This window comes from Solenopsis invicta, chromosome 12, assembly GCF_016802725.1.
Source record: "Solenopsis invicta isolate M01_SB chromosome 12, UNIL_Sinv_3.0, whole genome shotgun sequence".
Classification (NCBI taxonomy): domain Eukaryota; kingdom Metazoa; phylum Arthropoda; class Insecta; order Hymenoptera; family Formicidae; genus Solenopsis; species Solenopsis invicta.
In genome coordinates, this window is record NC_052675.1 from 15,614,752 (window position 1) to 15,638,574 (window position 23,823).

At 34.9% G+C, this 23,823-nt stretch overlaps 4 protein-coding genes across 9 annotated transcripts in view; 2 read left to right on the forward strand and 2 right to left on the reverse strand.

Moving 5' to 3' along the window:
* The window catches only part of LOC105201768 (dual specificity protein kinase splA), an 81,128-nt gene extending 65,421 nt beyond the window's left edge, over nt 1–15,707 (forward strand). For 4 of the 5 annotated variants that reach the window (XM_011169959.3, XM_039456120.1, XM_011169957.3 and 1 more), the window contains 7 exons: nt 6,996–7,234; nt 8,569–9,082; nt 9,291–10,821; nt 12,094–12,861; nt 13,213–13,379; nt 13,467–13,666; nt 14,045–15,707. In XM_011169959.3, the coding sequence (XP_011168261.2) occupies nt 6,996–7,234; nt 8,569–9,082; nt 9,291–10,821; nt 12,094–12,861; nt 13,213–13,379; nt 13,467–13,666; nt 14,045–14,083 (3,458 nt within the window). In that variant the 3' untranslated portion in view covers nt 14,084–15,707. The remainder of the gene's footprint in view (nt 1–6,995; nt 7,235–8,568; nt 9,083–9,290; nt 10,822–12,093; nt 12,862–13,212; nt 13,380–13,466; nt 13,667–14,044) is intronic. The other variant, XM_011169958.3, reaches the window with a different exon arrangement.
* Nucleotides 15,675–18,849, reverse strand: LOC105201771. Its single transcript, XM_011169963.3, has 5 exons — nt 18,590–18,849; nt 18,141–18,312; nt 17,469–17,925; nt 17,070–17,296; nt 15,675–16,924 (listed from the first exon to the last, which is right to left on the reverse strand). The coding sequence occupies exons 1-5, from the start codon at nt 18,690–18,692 to the stop codon at nt 16,846–16,848; spliced, it is 1,038 nt and encodes a 345-aa protein (XP_011168265.1). The 5' UTR covers nt 18,693–18,849; the 3' UTR covers nt 15,675–16,845.
* A 119-nt stretch (nt 18,850–18,968) lies between these two features.
* Nucleotides 18,969–21,220, forward strand: LOC105201770 (SAC3 domain-containing protein 1). 2 transcript variants are annotated; one of them, XM_039456121.1, is made up of 7 exons: nt 18,969–19,201; nt 19,345–19,558; nt 19,891–20,052; nt 20,117–20,371; nt 20,486–20,626; nt 20,721–20,910; nt 20,984–21,220. In XM_039456121.1, exons 2-7 carry the CDS (start codon nt 19,422–19,424, stop codon nt 21,071–21,073), a joined length of 975 nt encoding a protein of 324 aa, XP_039312055.1. In that variant the 5' UTR covers nt 18,969–19,201; nt 19,345–19,421; the 3' UTR covers nt 21,074–21,220. The 2 variants fall into 2 exon arrangements, with proteins under 2 accessions (XP_039312055.1, XP_011168263.1); XM_011169961.3 differs by having other exon boundaries at nt 18,971–19,201; nt 19,367–19,558.
* Nucleotides 21,221–21,648: 428 nt separating this feature from the next.
* On the reverse strand, nt 21,649–23,631 carry LOC105201772 (mediator of RNA polymerase II transcription subunit 4). Its single transcript, XM_011169964.3, has 3 exons — nt 23,374–23,631; nt 21,981–22,507; nt 21,649–21,899 (listed from the first exon to the last, which is right to left on the reverse strand). The coding sequence occupies exons 1-3, from the start codon at nt 23,439–23,441 to the stop codon at nt 21,730–21,732; spliced, it is 765 nt and encodes a 254-aa protein (XP_011168266.1). The 5' UTR covers nt 23,442–23,631; the 3' UTR covers nt 21,649–21,729.
* Nucleotides 23,632–23,823: the final 192 nt, after the last annotated feature.

A 23,823-nucleotide genomic window follows, 5' to 3' on the forward strand; every position in this document is an offset into this window, starting at 1 on the left:
CGATCGTAATGAGCGCGACGCTCCCCTTTATCTTTTGTATGTGCACGTACGTTGCACGATATTGACACGCAACACGTGTGACCACACCCAGCGGGACACGCTACGCGCGTATGTAGGCTTGCCATAATTTTCATGATCCAATCCCGGACGCGCGTCGACTAGGACTAAAAAAAAAATTTTTTTTTTCTCTTTACATGTCGAGTAATTCTCGGTACACAAGTAATCTCGCAAGTAGCATCGAAATCTCTTTGTTTTATTCAGTAAATCAATTAAAGAGCGTTGCATCACTGCCGATTAAGTAGGGAAAAATGCTATTGTGACATTGCTGTTTGTTTCGTGTAAATTCTAACACGAGAATTCTGACGTTGAACGCTTTTCCTAATTCGATGGAGTACTCACTTGAATTACATTTTTCTGAATAAAGTATAAAAGTGTAATATAAAGAGTAGTAAATGAAAAGCGAATAAGTGCAGTTACATTTCCGCGCAAATGTGTACGCGTTTTGCTTCAAAAGAGTTGCGTAAAGTGAATGACGAGACCGGACACTTCATAGTTGCAATTTTTTTCACAAAAGAATTCCCAACGGAAGTGGAATTAAGACAGAAAATTTATAACGAGTCGAGTCGTTTGGTTATGGAAATAATAAAGAGCATTTGAATTTAACGTTGGCATTTGAATAAAGAAAATTTCATATATTGGACGTTTTAAATCGTAGGGTAAAACGCCTGACAGCTATTGGAATCCCGGTTGCTCCGGGACAGTTTCGTATGGCGCGAGCCCGACCATATGCATTTTTATAGCGCATTTTCTCATCGTTTGATGTTGCGTTGTGTGTGCACGATGTTTGATCAATTCAATGAATTTCGCACCCCTCGTGTTGCGTATAAATTCTGCCGTCATTCTGAAATTGTTTAGGACTTTAAGGGAATTCTAAAGCAAATTACCGAAATTTTTTCATTATAAAACATCTTTGAATTGGTTTTGGAATTCCAAGTTCTTTTTTTTTATATACAATTAAACTACGCACAGAAATGAAGGGACAAAGGACGATTTTGTGCTAATAAATTTTGTAAACATTATAAATATTTAATAATTGAAAAGAAATTTTTTTGTTATGAGCACGACATTGCTCTTTGCCCTCTTCATTTTTGTGCGTACTTTTATTACGTGTAAAAGAAATTGGAATTCTATAAAGCAAGTTTAAAGATACTTTTTAATGAAAAAATGTCCGTAATTTGCTTTTATGGTCCCTTTAAGACGCGAAAAAATGGATAGAGGATTCCTATTCTCATCTATTAATTTCTTGGAACAGTTATTAATTTTTTAATTATAAGTCAGATAAAAAATGAGCAATAATATAATGATGTAAATTATAATTACTCAGAATAAGCATTAAATACTATAAGATTAACATCAGATGGACGTCCCATATGTCTCATCTAAGAAACAAGTCTTCCAAGATCCTTAGCTGTTAATTAATAGGAGCTTTATATAATGACTGAAGCTTATGTGATTATTTGCTAGTTAATGACACTGCATCTACCAAGGACATTACGAATAAGGCTGTAAGTGTAACAATTAACGTGAGAACAATCGCATGTCTGCCTTCATCATCTTTTAATAAGTTAACGACTACCGATAGAAGTTTCAAGATGTCATTATACTTCCCACAATATACTGCAAATAACTAGACGAAGACATTGAAAAATTATTTTGAAATCTTAATGCGTTTGTGTAAGCGACTTGACTGTGGTTAAACTTACAATTACAGTTGTCTTCCATTGTTAATAGACGAGTTTTCTGTGTATTTGACTTCTGTTAATCTTAAAAAGATATTTTGTATCATTTACATTGCTTTTTGAAGATGAATTTTACGATGTCGAAGAAATAATCCCGAAACGTCCATCTCAAGTTAATCTTATATTAATTCTGATTGATTAATTATAATAATTTACGTTACTATATTATTGCTCATTTGACCTGTCTCTCATAACACGAATTGCGATTGCATTAAATGAATCAGATTTCTTTTATTAATTTTTTTTTTTAATGAAGATCGAAGCCATAAAATAGCTCGTCCGTAAAACTGGAAAATTGAATGGAAGCTTTAACGATATGCATTAGAATCTCAAGTTTATGCGCTCTCTTATATCGAGGTGATCCGATGGTGGCTCGCGCTTCTCAAGAGACACTCTCCCTTCCCTCTTGAGGCGCGGTATAACATTTTCATATGATTCGCCCGTGCGCCGGCAGGTTGACGCGAAGAAATTAAATATTATCGTGGAATGAATGCCGAAGCGAAATTCCGAAGCAACGACAGCGCGACATGTCATTTGCCGTGCATTTGAGCGACGCAACGTGGCGACGCGACGTGGCGGATGAATCTATTGTTTAGCGTCGCGCGTTGTGCGTCGCTCTTTATCCTACATATGTTCGCGCGTGCAAAACGCGGACACGTTCGATTGCACGCGCGGGGACATCGATCGATGAAAAACGCGCTATGTAGACCGCTCTTCAGCCGGGAAGGTCGATACTTTGACAGGCGATTGTGTAAAGCATAGCTACAAAGAAAAAGGTTCGTGTAATCACGTATCGTGAGCGAATTGTAAAAATGGATTGTAAAATGCATCGAGAATATATTTGAAAATTGATTTTTCACAGTGTTCCCGTATGCACTATTATTTCATTGAATCAAGTTGTTGAAACGTTCAACGTCAGGCAAGTTATTCGCTTCGCTCCTTTTACCATATTCGATCTTTATTCGTTATAATAATTGCTTCATTATCAATCGCAATCTATATCTTCAATAGATATTAATTAACTATATTTTTTGAAACAATGGAATTGTCTATATATATTTTTTTGAGGGACACATATTGGATTATTAAAATAATTATATTGCACTGAAAAAATTATTTGGTAATTTCCAAATTCTTTTTTCAGTGCAATATTTATTGTTTTAATGTTTATTGCTCCGACATAATTATTTTCATATCTGTATTTTCAACAAAATTGTTCTTTCCGTTTTTTTTTTTTTTTCAGTGTAGGAACATTTTTTCGACATTTTTATTTTTGTCATACCAATAAAGCAAGATGTTTATTCGCGACAAGATAAAAAAGTGTCTTTATATCACTGACAAGATAAAGAATGAAGATAGAGTAGACATTATGCAGCATTACGCTTAATTATATTTATACATCTAATGAAACTTTAATGAGAATAGGAAACGTAAATGTATCGCACACATACACACGTACGGTCGTAAAAAAACAAGATATGAGAACTCTTCTACCAGCTGACCTTCCTCGAGAATTTTGACTTCTGAGAAGTCGATTAGTCATAGGATCTGTTATTAAAATTAAGATTGCGAGGTCATTCCGTGGCAAGAAAAGAGTTTGGGAGACGTGTTGAAGGTGGGCGAGGCTCGTTTCCGGAGTAAGAAAGAATCTCGAGGAGCATTCGGTGACTGCGAAATTGCCTTTGAATAGACTGACGACGGGAACGTGACGTTCGCGAGAAAACGAGTTCAAGGAACGTCTCTCAACAAGTTGAGAGCGTTCGAAATTTGCGTTCTTCGATACTTTTACGAATATATTCACCCCGCGGGCTTTATGTGTACGTGTCCCAAGTGGCGCGAATGGGCGGGCGGCATGCATAATGAGAGGCATTTGATTTCCTTGGCAAGACTAGCAACGATTGGCTTTCATACGAGAGCTCTATCGCGTTTCTCCGCGGTTCTCTCTCAATCCGATGCATGTTAAAGCTAACATTGGTTTAACCGCTTCCTCTTTAGGACTTTGGAAAAGTTGAGGGAGTTTTTGCGTTGAACTAAAACTGTAATAATTAAACGTCTGGTTCTCTTTACTTTTTTAGTTTGTTCTGCTTCTAATAATAAAAAATTCAATCAAACCATTAAATCACTTTCCGCATAGATACATTTATGTTTAAATAATTGCTTTTCATGTTATAAAAATATAATACCCAAATATATACGTTCGAGAAAATCAAAGACGTAATCGATCGATTGTCCATCTTCTAAAAATAGAAGTAGTGAAGACAATAAACCTCAATCAGCTCTAATTGATGAGACTTTTAAAATACGTTTCGTCGTTTAATTTAGCGTCAATATCGCCAATATCCATTAAGCTTAACCGTAGTTGAATTGTTTCGCTAGTTCCTTTTTGGATTCTGCCTGCAAAAGGAGATAAAGAGGACAATTGAACTACTGTTGAAGTTAATTGATGTTGTCGAAATTGATTCCAAATTAAATTCAACTACGATAAAAGTTAAATTATGCGGAAGAAATCAATTTTCGATTCTTTTGTACGTCCGCGTAAAATATTGACAAAATCGCTCACCAGTCACCTACACTTGAACTTTTTGCGCAATTGCATTTCTATGCAATCGATATTACATACAGAAAAATATCTAATACTAAAAATTCTATTACTGAGAAAAACGTTTACTTTACTTTTTTTCTTCTCGTAAGTAACGATTATTTTTAACAAATTATATTTTCTTGATAGTTGTCTTCTCACAATTTATCACAAAATTTTTAGAAAAATTTATTATTGTATAAGAAGAAAAAAAATATATTTTTTCAAAGAATATTATTTCGAAGAAAAGTTTGAATAATAAGTAAATTGTATTTTTGTTTTACCTTACTATTTTTAATTGAAGTAATAAATTAATAGGATTTAGAATATATCTTGAATAAATTTGATGCTTATGATGAACTTACATAAGATTACGTAAGATAGATTTGCGGATTTGCGAACTTAGGAAAATTGTAAATAAATAATATTTATTTAATTCGAATATATATTTCTCTGTCTGCACACCGAAGTTTATTTTATAATAAGTAAATATTACTTGTTTCAGTAAATAATGAGTGTATTTTAAGATTATTGTTAAAAAAATATTTTTCGCAAAGCTAACCGTTATTTAAAGGAAAATGACATTTCTCTGTGTGTTCGTTTTCTCTTTTTATCACAAATAATATTATATAAACTTTTGTTGTATTTGTATGATAATATTGCTCAAAAGTTAAATTTACGAATTAATTGAGAAATTTCTCTTACAGCCTATGAGATTTATTAAACTTCACGCTAAGAGCTCTTTTCTTATAGAACACGTTTCTCTCTCTTTCTCTCTTTCTCTATTGCTTTAATCGTCCACTCGATCAACACACTCATTGCCGTATAAGTGAACACGTGTCGATCGATCTATGCCAATTGGCAAAAATGCCGATCGGCATGCCGATGGCTTAACGGACTGTGGTCGACAAACAACACAAAAGGAAGTCGAGCCAAATCATCTATTCGGTATGCAAAAGGCAGTCTGCTCTTCGCAACTTGAAATCTCAGCAGAATTAGTAACAGTTAACTTCGAAATCTCATTGATTTTCCGTTTTGCGAAGAAGTTAGTAGGGACACTGTGTTAGGAAAAGAATTCGTGTTACTGCTTTTGTATAGCACAACTCTGAAGAAATAAATGAGATTAAAAGTGAGGAAAAGATGAATTTTTCTCCTCCAAATATTTCTTGTTCTTATTAGTTGTTTACTTTATCGAAATATCAATCGTTCTATCATTCTATCGATGGTTCGAGAAATGTAATAATCGTGAATAAGTTTACAGTTTTTCAAGGAGGAAAAGGCTTAATATTTAATAATACGTGATACAACTTAATCTTGTTCAATTTAGAATTGTGTTATGACTGAAAATTAATTCGGCACGCAGTTCATTGAATTTGAGGAAAGTATATAAAATCACACAAACAATACGAGTACAAGCACGAAGACCTAGCTGCGACCGTAAACGGCATTCTTGTTCAATTTGCACTGATACAGCAACGGTCAAAATATCTCTCTCTACTACTTTAATCGTGAATAATTTTAAAAAATAATTTTTTAAGCCATGAATAATTTTTTAGTTATATTCTCATAATATGATATTCTTAAAAAAATTATTTGCGATATACGCTGTACGTGTGAATTAATACTCCTATCATCGACTACTTTAGTGGTCTGGAGAGCCGGATGTATTGAAGACAGCCATTAACCGATAAATTTGAATCGCAATTTCGACAATGGCTATGTGATTATCAGGAAGTAATGAAAGACCATAAAGGATGCCGTTCCTGAGCAGATAGATAGTACTCAGGGAGTCGACCGGGTACCAATCCAGAATTCGATAATGGAATTCCAGGTCACAGCAGATCGCTCTGTACGGCCAATACCGAGTTCCGTGTAGCAATATGTGGTTGGTTTAGTGGTCCATCGCGCACGTATAATAACTTTCTAATCTGATACGAAGTACGAGACGCCGTTGCGCTCCTCGGCTCCTTAAGATGAGATACCAGCCGATGGAATCCACGAAAGTGTATCGCTCTCGGATAAGTCACCCGGCGATGATTAATGCGCCCGTTAATACGACGTCATCCCCGAGCGCGTGTTTTCATAGCATCCGTTGGTGTTGGGCGCAGGGTGTGTACCCCGAAGGCCCCAATTTATTATATCGAATGTCAAAGGCCACGTGAAAGGGTATATCTCGCTCATTTTCCTGCATCAATATTCGACGTATCTCATATAACGACGTATTTCAATGTAATATCATCACCGATATTTTAAAATTTCACGTGTCATCGTGCAATAAATATATTTAATGAAGATTGGCCAGGCGAAGTAAATATACGAGTAAGAAACACGATCTCGAGTATTTGCACATGAAAATGCATTAAGCAATAAATAGTTAATATGACTGATGTGTGATATTACTCTAAAAATTGCTGAAGAAATTATGAAAAAATTGCAATCCAAACGCAATAAATAATCCACGATTATTTTTAGACACATCGATAAGGATCTTTCATCATTATAGTTCTCACAAAATATGTATTCTTCATTTAATTTAATTATCATCCTTATTATCCTTATTAGTCTCATTATTCTTATTTTCTTCTCATTATTCCTCTCTTCCGTTCTTCCATCCGCAGCCTCCGATCTGGACTGCATCAGGGCCCTGTTCAATGAGAAGGAGAAGGAACTCTCGTTGGCCGTGGCGAAGGTCGAGGAGCTTACGCGGCAGCTGGAGGAACTTCGAGGTCGTCAGAATGCTCCCGCCGGCGGTGGAAGTGCCGGTAGCATCGGGGGCAGTCTCACGGGTGCCACCGGCAATGGCCATTTGGTCACCCCGGCCAGCGCCGAACTGGAGAAACTCAGGAGGGAGCTTATGGTAAGTTCGCGCCATCGATTACGTCGATTACGCTCCCGGCAGAGTCAGCCTTGTTTCGCGAAAGCGCTCCCATGGGAACATCACCATGCTCGTCCCATTTTCAACCTGCGCTAATTGACTATAAATACAGACCAATTATTATATATTTATAGAACGACCTAAAAAGCGACTGTACAATGCTATTCTGAACTGAATGAGATTTAAATCCGATTTTTTTTATTTTCGTCAGATGCACTAATAAATAATTTTCACAGTTTGTTTTTTGAAATGATTTTTCCACCATTTAAGCTTCAAAGCAATAATAGATTAAACAATGGAATATTTACTGTTTAATTATTTAATTATTTATTAATTTGAGAAGAATTTTTATCTTGACAAAATTTTGATAAGTACAGTATATGTTAATATTTGGAAAATTTTACTAATATTTTGCGGGGTTTCCTGGATCTTGGGTATAATTATAGAAATGTAAATTTTTTTCAAAAAACGCATCGTCAGCGCTGTGCCTCTATGAATAATAAATAAGATAAAAAATAATATTGCACTAAACCTAGAGGATTTTTATTTTTGGGTCTCGTGGATTCCATGTGATTGAACTTTTGACTTTTATCCACGTGTCTCGCGAAAGGTTAAGGAAATATCGATTTTAAATTTTACAAAGATGTTATTTTATCTTCGCGTTTTATATTTACCAAATATTTAAACAAAATGTTTAGACAAATGTTTAATTTATTAATGTTTACCTTAGTTTTATACATGTAAATACTTTATTATTTTTTTATGATCTTTTTTTTAATGAAAAATATGAGTTTTTTAAAAGAAGGAGAAAGCATTAAGAGATTACATCTCTTAATTATTTTTTAAAAATGTGAGAAAGAACATTGTTTTTTCGTAATTTTAATTATAATAGTAACTCATGATAATGACATATGTTCTATGAATACGTTAATGATTAAAAATAAATCAATCATATTTTTATACGTTCAGAAAATCGAGGTCTTATGAATATCTAACAATTGTAAAAGATATCTTATTAAAGATAGCTTCAAGATATAATATTTCTAGATGTCTAAAAGACGTTTTAAAATATATTTTTAAGATAATCGTCATATAAGATGTTTCTTAGATTTTAAGAGATATCTGCAAGACATCTTTAGAAATATCTTTTGATGACATCTTTTAGATCGCAAAAGGCTATCTTTTCATAATTTAAAAAAAAAGACACTTCAAGACACGACAAGATATCTTTTCGTTTATGTGAGGTGTATTTTGAATGTATTGTAAAAGATAAGCAAAAGTAACACAATAAAGAGGAATTGCGAATTTGTGCGCAGTATCGCAACAAGATGAACGAACAGCAAAACCAAGTGGTGTCCCAACAACGGCAAGCCTTGGCGCAACGGCAGGCCGAGATGGCGTCGATAGACGCGCGAATAGCTCAACTCCAGAGTCGTCTCCAACGCAAGAGAGCATTGAATCAACGATTGACGCATCAGGTGGGTCCTAACGGCGGCGGTGTCGGTGGCGTTAACAACACAGGATTTCCGGACACGAAGCTCGATGGTTTCAACAACAGCGGCAAGTTGAGACCGGCCGGCAACATCGCCGCGATCGAGCCGTATTCGCACATACCGAACGACAACGATTTCAATTTGAACAAAAACGATCCCAAGTACCAGACACTGCCATACAACACCAAGTTCACGATGAACTTCAAGGCTATAGAGGACGACGTGAACAAAAATAAAATACAACACTCGGCAAGCGCCTCCCAGTTAGGACAGCGGCCGACCTTTCAGCAATACGGACACCAAATCGTTCACAGTCAGTCGCAATCGCACATTCAAGGTGAGTACCTTACTCGCGATTTAAAATTGAAAACGATAAATATTCGCACAGTTACTTGCATAACGTTAAAATTACTTGAAATACTAGGCTCCTTCTTTAATCGAAAAAATAATTTGCCACAAATTAATGGCAGTACTGTAAATTTGAAATTATTTTTTTATCGGATAAACATGCTTTTATGCAGATCTAATTGTCGTATAATATTTAGGGCAATCTCAATTACTAGGAAGCAATCAGCAGCAACAGCAGCACAATCAAAATCTCGGCAACCAACCCACGACGATTCAGTCTAACTACAATAATAATAACAACAACAATAATAACAATAACAGCAACAATCTCATCTGTAATACTGCGCATAGCTTTAGTCCGGACAATCTGTCGCAAGGTCTTCGTCTTCACCAAGGTCATCAGCATCAACAACAATCACAAACGCAGCAACAGCAAAATGGCAACCTCCAACAGAAGCAACACAATGTAACTGGTATTGGCAGTACATCGACAACGTCAAATCTCATCGGTGTTACTGTTCCGTCGATCGCGCAAACTGCGCAGAATCAACATCGAAATCTGCAACAGACCGTAGGCGGTCATCAGAAACCAGTGTCGAGCGTGGCGCCAAGTTTTTCAGTCAAGTCGCAGATTTATCAAACCTCCTCGACCAAAATCCATCCGGTTATGCCGCAGACGTTGAGTCTACTAGGTCGCGGACATAATAATGCGGCGCAAAACTACAACAATCAGCAGTTAGCGACAGCAAACACGCAGCTACAATCCAGTGTCGGGAATCAAGAAACGAATTATAGACATGGTTATCCCGTCGTCCAACAACAACAGCAGCAGCAGCAATATCCAAATCAGACGACCGGCATTCACACGTCTTCTCCGGCGGCCGTCTATCAGATGCAAAGTTCGTCGAATCTTATCGGCCTTCATGGGACCGCCACTACCACGACGACCTTTGGAAACTCCTCCCAAAAGTATAATCAGTCGTCTCAGGTGTTGAGTTCTAATGATCTCGCGCAGAGCCAGGATCAAATATTGAATAATCAGAAAGCCAAATTCGAATCGAGTAAGAGTCAAGACAAATTCGAACATGCAATGCCGCCGAGCAATAAACATGAACAACAACAGCAACAAATGAGGTACGATCAGAATCTTGCGGGTAAATACGAGATCCAACAACAAAACAGCAAGCACGACTCAACTGGAAGTCAAGGGAAACATGATCAGCATCTGCACAACGCTAAGTACGAGTCTCAAAATTCGCAACAGTACGTCAAACACGAGCAGCAGCAACAACAGCATGAAGGAAGATTGTCAAATAAATATGATCCAACGTTCAAGCATGACCCTTCGAGTGCCAGTCAATATAAGCCGGAGTACAAGCCTGAGTCTAACAAGTACGAGAGCAGCGGCCAAAGCAAATTCGAGATGGTATCGGCCAAATACGAACCAAATTCCACGACAAAACACGCAATGGTCGATCATGTAGCTGCCAAGTTCGAAATCCCTACGAAAACACCGGACAGGCCATTCGAATTTGATAGGCTAACGATGAAGAGCGATGATAGGAAGAATTTTAACGAGTCGCGAGAGGATAAGACGAAACCGGCATTACCGCCGAAACCGAGCAAACCGAATCCACCACCAAGACTGACTCATCACGAGAAGATCGATATGCCGTCGTCCGAAGGGATCAACGAAAGTAAAATGACTAATGCAAATCTCAATTCAAGGTTCGTATATGTTTTCAATTTTTAAGGAAAATTTTGTGTGTAGAAATGAGAAAAAAAATTAAATATGTGATTGTACAGTAGACTTTGAGAATTGTGAGGTTTTATACTTTTATTCTTCTCTATTAAAATATACTTGCAATAATAATTTTCCTTATTGGTGGCGTTACGAATATCGTTTCACTCTAAAGAGGTTTTAAAAACAGTTTTATAATTTCAACTCTTTTATAATCTAATTTATAATTTAATATATTATTTTATCTGGATACCTAGATATACCCAATTAAACGAGCTGCAATTTTATATTAAGAACTTGCCTTCTATTAAAAATAACTATATGTGAATTGGTGCCAAATATTTTCGAATATTTTCAACATTTTAAAATCTTTGTTATTATTTAGTAAAGGTTTTCCGTCTGTATTATAATTTAAATTCGTTTAAGCACTTTCTTTCTTTACACCTTTCATAAAGTTACGAGGAATCATCGAGGAATTCATCGAACAATTCGCGCGGACTCGGACTGTGGAATGACAAAACGATTACTGGGTTAATTATAAATGTTAATTAGTTCGCGATCGATTTGGCCAGTGAATCGAAGCCTGTCTCGAATAATAGACACCGAAATAGAACCGCGGCTCCGCGGAGACGACATGGGCCCGCGCTCCTCTTAGTGTTCACGAGTTCTCCGATCAGTACGCGCCCGTGATAGACACGATTAACGTGCCTGTGACGATTTCGTACACGATTAGTCGCGAATCGATGTTCGATTACGTGGCTGTTAGTAACAGCAACTGTCCGTTGAACGGTTGATGTTGATAGACACATCGAGCGACAGATAGATTAGATACAATCGTGTAATTTAATAGTAGTTTTTATTTACTTGTGCTCTTTGCGATTTGTATGCGACCGACCGATGATTTGACGTGATTATTTAGGATTTGTAAAATATTAGATGCAATTTTGGCGTCACAAATTATATTCGGTTTTCCTTTTGTCGCAGTAGATTGAGAATTGTAAGCTTTATCAAATTTTTTTCAATTATCGCGTACAACTTTGTTATTTGTATTTTTTTCGGATTTTTTATGACACAAATACAAACACAATATTCAAATTAATTTTGTAAGATTAATATATTTAATTGGAAATAAAATCATTAATTATTTACAATCGTAGCTCTTAATTCGGTCATGTAATAATAAGGAAATATATTTAAATAACGATCAAATATAATTATAGATTTTCTAATTTTCAAATTTGATTTTGTAAATCTCGCAGGTCGGATAAAGACGAGGATATACCGCCAATTCCTACGTCGGAACCGCCTGAATCTCCCACAGAGACACAGCTGGCCAATCATCAGATTCTCAAGGCTCGGCCGTTGACGTTAAAAAAAGTACCAATATCAGAGCAACCGAAATTAAGATATGCCAAATCCAATGTTCACGTGTCGATAAATAGACGAATTGAGATGCCCCCGGCTTTTCTGTTCCCGGAGACAGAAATTCCGGCGGATCTCATGCAGACTGAACAACAGCAGCAACATCAACCACAAATTATCGACACCACAGACAATTGTAAGAGCATTGTCAGCGACGATATCGGCGACGGGGAAAGGCTGGAGGAAGCGGACATCATCGACGCTCTGAATGTCATCAACATAGAGGACAAGCCGACGAAGATGAAGACCGACTCGGAATTAACCGGAGGGACCGGGGGTGAAATGGAGGTAGACGGAGGCAAAATATCGGAGGTAATGCGGAGGAAAAAAGGAAATCTCAAGTCGTCGAGTACGGGAGGCGGAGGCGGCAAAGTCAATCTATCTAGGCGGGTGTCGTTCGATCCACTGGCGCTACTACTCGACGCTAGTCTCGAGGGAGAACTTGAACTCGTGAAGAAAACCGCGAAAGAAGTGGCCAATCCGAGCTCCGCCAACGATGAAGGCATCACCGCTCTGCATAACGCCATATGCGCCGGTCACCTCGAGATCGTCAAATTCCTTGTAGAATTCGGCTGCGATGTCAACGCTCAGGACAGCGACGGATGGTAAACTGAACACAATAGACTGTTTTCAACAATTGCTTGAGAGAAAGAGATTTGCTGAACGATTCTTTTTAATTTCAAGTAGATTTACTTAATAGAATTGTAATTAAAACTTGACCATAAAAATATAAATAATATTAAAGATAGAAAAATCTTATTCTAAAAGATTACTCTTGTTAAAACTTTAAGGAAAATTTAATCGTGAACAGAGATTTTGTTATTAAAATGAGAAAAGAGATTAGAATTTAGAAATATAAGACGCTTGTATCGCAGCATGTATCGTTCTAAACAAATTATTAGTTTATTTACGAGATATCTAACTATTAGCATGTAAATCTAATATTTTTCACGCAGGACGCCATTACACTGCGCCGCCAGTTGCAACAATCTGTCCATGGTAAGATTCTTGGTCGAACACGGTGCCTGTATTTTTGCGACCACCCTTTCGGATCATGAGACTGCCGCGGAAAAATGCGAGGAAGACGAGGAAGGATTCGACGGATGTTCGGAGTACTTGTACAGTCAGTATCATGGGAGCGAAATTCAAGATCAATCGTAATAACAAAGGATGCATTTGTGAAAAAAATCCCTTCTTCTTTCTAACACAGGTGTTCAAGAAAAGTTGGGAATCATGAATAATGGTCAGGTATACGCGGTTTTCGATTATGAAGCGCAACACGCTGACGAACTCTCGCTGAAGAACAGCGACTCCGTAGTCGTACTTCGGAAGGGGGATGATAACGAACGGGAATGGTGGTGGAGCAAACTCGGACATAAAGAAGGCTATGTACCTCGAAATTTATTGGGGGTGAGCTATTTAACTGATTAATCGAGATCAGTATTTTTAAGAGATTAAGTAAAAATGTCTTCAAAATGTATTTTATAATAAATTATATCAAAGTACACAATTTTTCGAAAAGTATGTACTTTAAAATAAATATTTAAAAAAATATTGCTAAATATCAAAATCTATTGTAGATATCAAAAATTTCAGATATAACAATTTATGTAAAAAAAAAACAGATTTTATAAATACAATAATTTAATAAATACAAAGACAATTTTTAGATATAAAATATGTAAAAACGTATATTAACGAGCTTATTATGCAATACAAAATACGTTTATATTTTAAACTTTTAGTAATATCTAATAATGCATAAGAATACTGTATGGTATGTTTCAGTTATATCCCAGAGTGCAGCCAGCGAAAGCGGTTGATTAAGATGCTCGCAGAATATCCGACGATTACCACAGTATTCGATTTGCAGCTTTATCTTGTTAATTGTTATAACACGATACATAGGCACATTAGTAGCGTTATTTAATAGCATTGCCATCCGAGCGGATACGGATATCGCGAAGCGGGAATCTACCCATTTTTTTTTAACACTGTAGTAATCTTCTAATTACAACGTATGACAATTTTCTTGTATTTCTATAGCTTGTAAAATGAGATTGCGTCATCGTAGATTTCAATCGGCGGACGGCTGCGATTTGCCATAAATCTGCGAGCTGAACGATTATACAGATACACACGTCACCCGTAATTATTGACGATGCATAAAAACATGGCAATGCATTTCTTAATAACTCTTTCTCTCTTTTCACGTTTTACACAGGGCAGATGTTTTAATAACGGATTGCACAACTATTGGCCGGTCTATCCGATTTTACCGCATTTGTCACAACTTATATAGTTGCACACATTCTCAACTCAACTTTCTGTTCGAAAGTTTAGTTAAGAATTGAGAGACTTCCCATATCTCCCATTTACACACTCGTAAACCATCAAATTATTTATATAGCGACATGTTTTTAATATATATTATTTGGATATTGCAATTTGTTTTAAAAAAAGAATTTTATTATTACAGGCTTTCCTGGGACTGACAAATATACACGCATAGCTTTAATATTCGTGAAATTTCGAGATGATGTTTATTAATAAGGACTTTCCGCCCTATGTAGCAAGCTAAGACACGCAAATAAATTATAAAATATTATTCGTTATTTAATGTAAAATATTTTACTTTTGTTTTTTATACTTATAAAAAATTTTAATTTACGATTAGTTTTTAAGATATTAAATATCTGAATTTTATAAGTTGCGAAAGAAATAATCGCGCGCGACATTTTCCTCACAAACAATCGTCTCGAAATTTCATAAATGCTATACGTCCATTTTTTTCGATTTTGGATTGTCTTGATTTACGCACAACCATTGGTTTTTTTTTTACGAGTTTTATCGCTTTAATTTGCTTCACCTAAATGCTCAAGTTTAGATGAGGTCAGATTATGTTGTTACATTTATTTGCCCAGGATATTTTGATATGTATTACTGGGGAAAGAGACCCGCGGACTTCGCTTTCGATCTCCGTTTATATATTTTTTTTAAGCTGTTCCTAAACAACGCGTAACGTGATCTTGCCGATACGAATGATGAACGATACGAGGTAGCGTTTTAAATGACGATGTGCAATCATATGAAAAAAACGTAAATAGGGTATTAAAGAAATATCGATACGTTTCGATTACGCGCCCAACCATACTACTGATTCGATAATGCCTAAAATGTCGTATATAATACTTAGATGGGCATGTACAAAAAAAGGAATAACGATCGTCTCTCGATTGAATAGACCGCTGTCAGGAATTTTCTAAGCACCATCGCTATTGTACTCTTGTAATAGATATGTACAAGTGTATCATATATGCGAATGCGAGCCGCTTAGAGGATTTCTGATTGCTTGTCAAATGACATATGTGCCTTTCGAAAGTAATAATGGATAGATTATATAAGAAAATACGATATATTATGACGAATAAATTGTTTTTAATAAAAAAAATACAATCTTCGCGTTAGTCCTTTCCCTATCAGACGATTTATAATAAATATATTAAAATTACATTATAAATACATAGTAACATTAATTACAATTACATTGGTCGTATAAAAAAATACAATATATAAAAATATTATTCGGCGATACAATATGATTAATATCTCAAATATATTAAATTGTGATAAACAGAGAGACTGCTGTGCAATACAACATAAAATAGTGCTTCGCTGCTTAACATAAAAATGCCTTTGATGCTATATACATCAGACTATACATTTTTGTTTTACAAAGTAAAGTTGTTTTATATGAAAGAAACATAATTGATATAAAAGGAAGTTTAACATATATGCAAAAATGCACATAAGAACAATTTTACAATCAACTTATAATACTATTGTGCGAGTTATCCAAACAAAGTTTAATTCCAAGTAAGTTATTCTTATTTACACTCTAACAAACACATCAATTAACAAAACTATTCCCTTAAAAAAAAGATTGATATCTCTCTATCGAGTATCAACAAATTCTTCAATAGCAATCTCCACTTACTTCTATTATTACAAACCTTTAATAAATATGTTCCAATTAGACAATTTAATTTGTACTTATTTTGTCTTTTTTTTAAGCTGTAACTATTGTCGACAAGTTATAATAATTTTTTTCACTTGATATAAATGATCTGTGGCTTAAAACAAAATCTGAAGAAATTATCGAAACATCTATAACTTGTTTTGCATCAGCCAACGTCAAAAAGTGAATAATATATATTAATATTTCATATTTATATTATCCCTGTGTCTGTATACGTAAGCGCAGTCGTTGATTGAACAAATATAAATATAACTGTATAAATACATAACATACGTATGTTTACGTCGATATACGCATATACAGGATAATTTAAGGATATTTTGTATTATATGTATATAAAAACGATAAAATCCATTTCATTTTTTTTTAAATCTACAAACAAAATATCTATAGTGGTTATTTTTTAAATCACTGGTTATTTCTATCACAGGTTAATTTTCGTATATCATCCTGTATGCGATATATGTCAATATTTGGCTGTCCTGCGCTTACGTAGAAAAAAATATTTAAATAAAATTATCATGCTTGTAATATTTTATAGACAGAAGGTTTAAGCCTCATGCTTTCCTTCCTTCGCAATCTGTAGACACATTTGAAAATCTTCGCATTCTGCGGCTATAGTTTTGAGACTGAAAAAAAATTAATATTCAAACTACCAATTCTCTCTTTCATTAGACTGATATAAAGTTTCTCTCAGATTATCTACAATCTTATAAAACTTTTGAAAAAGTAATACAAAGAGAAAAGTTGAAAACTGTTTTATATTTCACATACCTTTCAATGTAAATTTCCAGAGTCGAGGTTTCGAAATTCCCTCTTCTCATTGCTTCAGTACAAAACTGCGACAGATTCTTGAAGCATTTTCGTGTGATATTGTGAGAACCCTGATTCTCCCATTCTGGCAATTCTCTAGTAATTTTCCATGCTTCTAGTGCATAGCGCATCAATGAAATCCAGTGTTGTGACTCTTGCAATGTTCTTCCTTGATCAATTAGAGTTTTCTAAAGAAAAATTGCAAAACAGAAGAATTAAAAAACGATCAGTAATATTTGATAAGTTAACTCAGTTTAATAGTTAATCAAATTCTTATAATTTGAAAAAAATGAGTGAGAAAAAGATTTCATACACATATGTCTATAACATAAAAACATCTTAATTGTATTATGTTTGTACCTGAAACATTTCGAGATGTATATAAGCTCGACTGTACGTGGAATCATCAGCCAAATTGGAAACAAACATGAGACTGGCATAAACGTTTTGTCGCAGGACAATTAATTTTTCTATCAATGGTTGAATATCCGCAACTGGCATCTTCCTGGAAAGGACACTACGAAGTTTCTCACTCTCACGTAACGTACTATTGTCCTGCACGTATACCAATTCCATAATCAACTGCACAAGTTGCTCATGACTGAGACCACGTAAATTATTCGCCAAGTTATTGTTGATTCGCGCATTTGCGGTGTCTAATGACATTCGAGAGGGTAATGATGTTTTCTTACTCTCCGGGGTAGTGAAACCAGATTGGCGAGTATCGATAAGAGAAAGTCTCTTTCTAGCAGCATCTTTCAATACTGCATTTGACGTCGATGGACTTTTAACCGGCGTGCGGTCTCTGGAACTCAGGCTGATGGGTAAAAAAATGATGGAAATTTTTTAAGTCCAGCTATATTAATGTAACTTTAAATTTGGTTTAATAATCTTTTCCTAGTTATAAAAATCAGAAGATGGAAAGTAAATTAAATTGAATTTAAAGTTAAGCTACATTAGTGCAAATAGATTTCAAAACGTTGCCTACTTTCTTATAAAAGCATATATGAATTAGCAGAGAGACAGTAGTACCTAAGCAGACTGCGTCGCTTGTAGGTATCAAGGTCAGGAGACCATACTATAGACCTGCGTCGACCTCTCTTTTGAATAACGAGTTCGTCGGGGCTCTGTGGCGAATTCCAGCCATCGGGCAGCCTGTTCAGCCAATTTTGCAATGTACTCACATTCATGTTACGATATGTTTCTGAAATATACATATTACAAGTTAAACATCAAGACAAGAATACGCATATTTACACGTTCAGTAAATTCTAAAAAAAAAAAGAAAAAGATTTATTTGAAGAGAAACGATGATTTCAGAGTTGTTATGCGAAAACCCGGCGTTCAAGGTTAGGTAAATTTTCGCAGCGTCACGTTCGTGCAGGTCGAGCGTGCGAGCAAAAAATGCGTCGCGTGCGAGAAGATGCGACGACCGTCGTGCGAAATCGAGGAGAAAGGACACGGCGCGACCCGGGACGTACCTGGTGTTGAATTGGCGGGAATCACCAACGGACTCTCGAGCCGCGACAGTCTCGCACGCGGGGAAGGATCTGGCGTCTCTCGCAGCTGCCTTGCCATGCTCATGGAGATTCATGCGGCGGTATCCCTCGACGTTACCACAGAGGATTTCAGTCACGGGACTGCGACAAAATGCCTATCGCGATGATAACCGTCCGCAACCTGTCAACCGGTGTTATTGTCGTTCACCATATTACACGATGACCGCGTTCTGCGTGTGCGCGCACAACTCGATCTTGTACAGGCCTGTTCACACGGTCACATCATTGTGAAGGAAAAATCAACCAATGACGGATTTGAAGCAAAGGCTTCCATAGTGTCGCGTATCATATGTCTGGTTGCCGATTGGCCGGATTTCGTACACTGCTACACACGCTACACACGTTCAAACTGGCCTGCAGTATTGTTTATTTACCCGTAACATACGTGTATAGCCTATTTTAACGTAAACAATATGTTGATGGATAATATTTCTTCAAAGTAAACTTGAGGCGAAAAGAAAGCGCGATGACGACGTCCGGCGAGCTAATAGTCGCAAGATGTCTTTTCATGTGTCCGGGAAAAGAGCGACGAATGTGAGTTTCCACGATGTCAACACCAATGTTGATTCCCTTTCCACTTTTTTTTAAGGAACGAGATACATCTAGCATTAAAAAAAAAAAGAATTATTTATCTTAAATTTTTATTTGCAATGAGATGCCAAGAATAAAAATCCCAGATTTTGAATTTGTTTCATTCAGGAGAGAGAGAGAAGGACTATTGCACAAGTATGAAATTGATGAGGAAACGAAACACATGAAGAGGCCTAAGGCTGATCCAGCAAAAACTATAAAATGCTTCAGTCGCTCTGCTGCTGGACAAGTTATGACAGATCCAAACCTGCTGCGTCCACCACGTGTATTATTATCCACTGTTCGATACTTGTTCACAAAGTAATTTTGACTGTCTCTTAAATATGATTCATCTGTAAGAGTATACAAATTATTGCTCTTAAATACTGTTGCTATCAATAAGTACTTGTTTCATATCTATGTAACAAAACATTGTTTATTCATCACAAGATTTACACTTGCTTGCACCGATGTAAACTTTAATCTTGGTTTAATTTGCTTTCTATCTTTTTTTAATTATTTTTTAATTATTTGAAAATGATATAAAGTAAATCCTGATTAAAATTAATCTACTTTTTTGTAGTTAATCTTGCAAATGGGTGTAATACTTAATGGATAATATTTAATAACATATATATATATTTTTGTTTTAGAATAATCACACGAATGGATTTAGATTGGGCATCAATATATGACTTTGTGTTTGACCGATTGAGGTCAGTACGACAGGATGCTGTGATACAAAGAGTCGATGCCACCACAAGTATTCTCCTTCTAGAGCCAATTGTCCGATTTCACATATATGCTGCTCAGAGGTACAAATTGATCAAACGCTCTTTAAATAAGTGGTAAGTTATTAAACAGGTTCTTTTTTTCTAGGTTGTGTGAAAAAAACATTTCGGAATTTGATGCAAAAATAAATAATAAACATTTGCTGGAATGTATCAAGCAGTTACTTGTATTGTATGATCAACGAAGTTGTGAAGATGTAACAGATAACACAGAAGTACATAGAGATATCGAAAGACTAGCATTAAACGATAGCCGGTCAGAGATGGAAGCTATATATATTCTTCTCCATATTGGAAATCACGAAGCTTTAAAAAGAGCTCTTACGCTTTCATCCGATTTGAAGTAAGCTGTCCATCATACAAAGAAATTAAAAAGATTAATATAAATTATATAAACATTCATGTTCATTATAGAATTTACATTAACTTTTTACATATTTATTTCTTGTTTATGTAGAAAATCACCGGCAATTCAGTTAGCTACAAAAATATCACTTGCTTGGTATTTAAGAAACTATGTTTATGTTCGTCATCTGGTTACACAGTTACCTCCGCTCCTAGCTTGTGCATTTTTTTGTAATTTGCAAAGTTTCAGAAGGTATTTACTTATTTTTATTATGTATACAAAATATTCAATAATAATTGTGATGAGCTGTGATGAGTAATTATTTAAATAAAAAAATATATTTCAGAAATGTTCTACAAATCATGAGTTCTGGCTATAATAGCAAAGTATTGACATTCCCGGGACTGAAATTGCAAGAACTTTTATACTATAAAGATATAAGTAAAATTCAAATGGATTGTGAGTTATTTGGTTTGACGTTCACTAATGAAAATGTTTTATTTCAAAAATCACAGTTCAATGAACAGATTTTGTTGGTCAGTATAAAACTCAGAAGTTATTCTATACTACGAATACTTTTTTACTTTATCATTTCTTTTTATATTGTAGGCTAATCCTGAGATGTATTACTCTTCTGCCACGTTACATAAATTCATACCAAAAATTCTTTTAGAATGTACTTTTAACGACGAATACTGAATTACTTAATTTTTTAATTACAATATACATTTTCTACATGCAATTGTAGATTTATTGTATATCTTCTAAATTAATAAAGTTTAAATTTCAAGGCTGTAAAAAATATAGATGATGTATTATATATCAATACATTTGTTTAAATTGTAATCTGTAGTGTTTTTGTATCTTTTCTCTCAATCACAAATTTAGAAAATATTAAATGTTGAAAGAAAATTTATGCCGATTGCACATTTTGTTTTTTCTATATATCTATATCTTGAAAGATAGTTTTGATATGGAAATATCTTTATATTAATTAATGATAAATATTTATTATATTTATTATATACTGTGATCGTATTTAATGATGAATAAGCAGCAGTATCTTTTTTTAGCCAAATATAAAAAATAAGAAAAAGAGTTGATACGATCTATGTATTCTCATCTTTTTTCGATGATTCCTTTGCTGCGACAATCTCTACAATACTCGTATCGTTCATTAGATAAGACATCCTCGAATTGTTACAAAAGTATGCTAATAAAAAAAATCACGCAAAGAGATTACAGCATGTGATCGCGGGAATGCTCTCTCTATATTTTGTACAAATAGCTAGAGCTTTATTTATAAAATAATAACTTGTGCACTTCCAACACAAGGTATAATAGTATACTTATGTCTATTGAGAATCACTAGACGAACTACTCGAAGAATCTGTAGACATAACTTCTACATCTTCCGTTTCTTGTTTATGTGTATTCACAGCCACACTGCCCTGCCCGCCGACCGACATATGAATCTCTCCCGATGGATGCCAGGCAAATTGATTCGACTGCGAAACGGGTGGTTCTGAAACAGCAATAAGAATACTTTGAAAATTTGTTCAATCTTATTGATTCAAACTCAGTACATATGTATAAAATATTTTACCTCCAGCAGGATGTCCTGCTCTGTGTAAATCAGACGGTATACCTGGATGAGAGCCAAGCAACTGTCCGTTTAAAGGTAAGTCGCTCAATCGACCTAGATATCCTAATCTCATTTCGATATCGGTGGGATATGGTCTTCTAGGATCTCCCTGTTGCCATGTTAAGGGCGCGCAAATTGCATTGGTTGCGCTTATTCTATGTGCATACTTGATAAGCTCTTCTGAAGAAACCGGTCTCTTATTGGCACGTGCGATAGACTGTAATTTCTGCTTTGCCTGATAAATCGCAGTAGCCAGGATCTGCTCTGCTTCCTTCAACTGTCGTTGTAGCTGCTGAATATCCTGGTCTTGCCTCTCTACCTCGGCTCTCAACGCCTCCATCTTCAGGTTGATTTTAGCTTGCTCGGCCGCCCGTTTCAATGTCGCTTTGAATTCATTATCCTTGGCGACCAACAATTCGGTTAACTGAGCATGCTCTGTGCTTGAAAGCTTTGAAGGTTTCTGAGCGATTGTATTCTCTATCATTTCCCTAAAGATGACAAAATAATAATTTATTAAATTAGATATATAAATATCATAAATTATTTAAATTAAAAGAAAAAAATAATATAAAATATGTGAAGATAGAGCTAAGAAACTAGAATAATCTTGTTAATTTTTCTTTTAATTAAAAAAGGACATTTTGATTCTACAATATCAGTTAAAAATTATCAAAATTTAAAAACTGTAAGCTTGTTAAGATTTATTCTTCTTCTTTTGCATAATTAACAAGAAATTTCCTAAATATTCTAATTTTGGCCTGAAACTAGCCAAAGACAAAACAAAGAAAAATTTTGCATAATGGTTTATGCAGCAAGAATAACTATATTTTGCTTCAGTTGTAGGTAAATAACTTTTAAACGAGTAAATGGATCTTGATAAACTTTTGCATGAATTTATTAGTTTCATTAGTATATGTAAAAAAATGTTATTTAATTCATAAAGCTAAAATTTCATGTGAGTAAAAGAATAGTATCATTACTCCACTTTATTGCAAAGTAGCATTAAAAAGTTAAAGTTTTTCTAAGCGTGTCTTCACTGATACAATTATTTTATCGAGAATTGATGGAGAAATAGTAAACGTTAACTTCAGGTAAACCTTAGCATGAAATTTCAGCTTAATACTACTTTCTCACCAAATTTGCAAATGATTACTATAAAACATATTTTATTGTAAAAAGAATCAAAAACAAATAAAAAATAACTAATGAGAGAATATGTTCACAAATACTTAAATGTAATAACAAAATATTCTATGAAATTTTTATATTTTTAGTAATAATTAAGATATAACACATACTTAATCTAAGAACGTTAATATAAAAACACACATTTATTTGTAACAAAGTAGCTTACTTTGCTATCAATTCAATATCATCCACTAGTGATAATAGAACTTCTCTCGTACTTCTGCTCGATGCCATCGTTTTTACCAGATTGTGCTGAATTGTATGTGAATAAGTAAAGTCTTTTAATCAACAATATGTAATTAACATATAAGAGTTCATACTAATTGTGTAATGCAACTTTTATGCAACTTTCAATATCCAAAACAATGCTCGTGAAAGATACATCGAATGATTATTTTGAAAGAACTATACACCTATATGACATTTCAAAAGATGTATTCCGATTCAATGAAGGCTGTGTTCCGAAATTCACTGGAAGTACTGAAAATCTTAGGCTGCGTTCAGCTGACTCTACATGTTGAGGTGTTCTTTTAGATCATCCAATCAGATTTTCAGATTTAGAAGAATACACCAATAACAGCGAACGCTCATTCATAGCGTTTCCGACTGCAGTGGG

What these genes read in the sequence shown, in the direction of transcription:
- LOC105201771 (XM_011169963.3), bottom strand. Translation starts at nt 18,692, where the DNA reads ATGAGCATGGCAAGGCAGCTGCGAGAGACGCCAGATCCTTCCCCGCGT. An exon ending in AAGCGACGCAGTCTGCTTAG is followed by an intron (nt 17,926 to 18,140) that starts GTACTACTGTCT and finishes TTTACCCATCAG; the next exon opens with CCTGAGTTCCAGAGACCGCA. An exon ending in CTGGAAATTTACATTGAAAG is followed by an intron (nt 16,925 to 17,069) that starts GTATGTGAAATA and finishes ATTTTTTTTCAG; the next exon opens with TCTCAAAACTATAGCCGCAG.
- LOC105201770 (XM_011169961.3), top strand. Translation starts at nt 19,134, where the DNA reads ATGACGACGTCCGGCGAGCTAATAGTCGCAAGATGTCTTTTCATGTGT. An exon ending in GTTCGATACTTGTTCACAAA is followed by an intron (nt 19,559 to 19,890) that starts GTAATTTTGACT and finishes TTTTTGTTTTAG; the next exon opens with AATAATCACACGAATGGATT. An exon ending in CACATATATGCTGCTCAGAG is followed by an intron (nt 20,053 to 20,116) that starts GTACAAATTGAT and finishes CTTTTTTTCTAG; the next exon opens with GTTGTGTGAAAAAAACATTT.
- LOC105201772 (XM_011169964.3), bottom strand. Translation starts at nt 23,441, where the DNA reads ATGGCATCGAGCAGAAGTACGAGAGAAGTTCTATTATCACTAGTGGAT. An exon ending in GATATTGAATTGATAGCAAA is followed by an intron (nt 22,508 to 23,373) that starts GTAAGCTACTTT and finishes TGTCATCTTTAG; the next exon opens with GGAAATGATAGAGAATACAA. An exon ending in AGCAGGACATCCTGCTGGAG is followed by an intron (nt 21,900 to 21,980) that starts GTAAAATATTTT and finishes TTGCTGTTTCAG; the next exon opens with AACCACCCGTTTCGCAGTCG.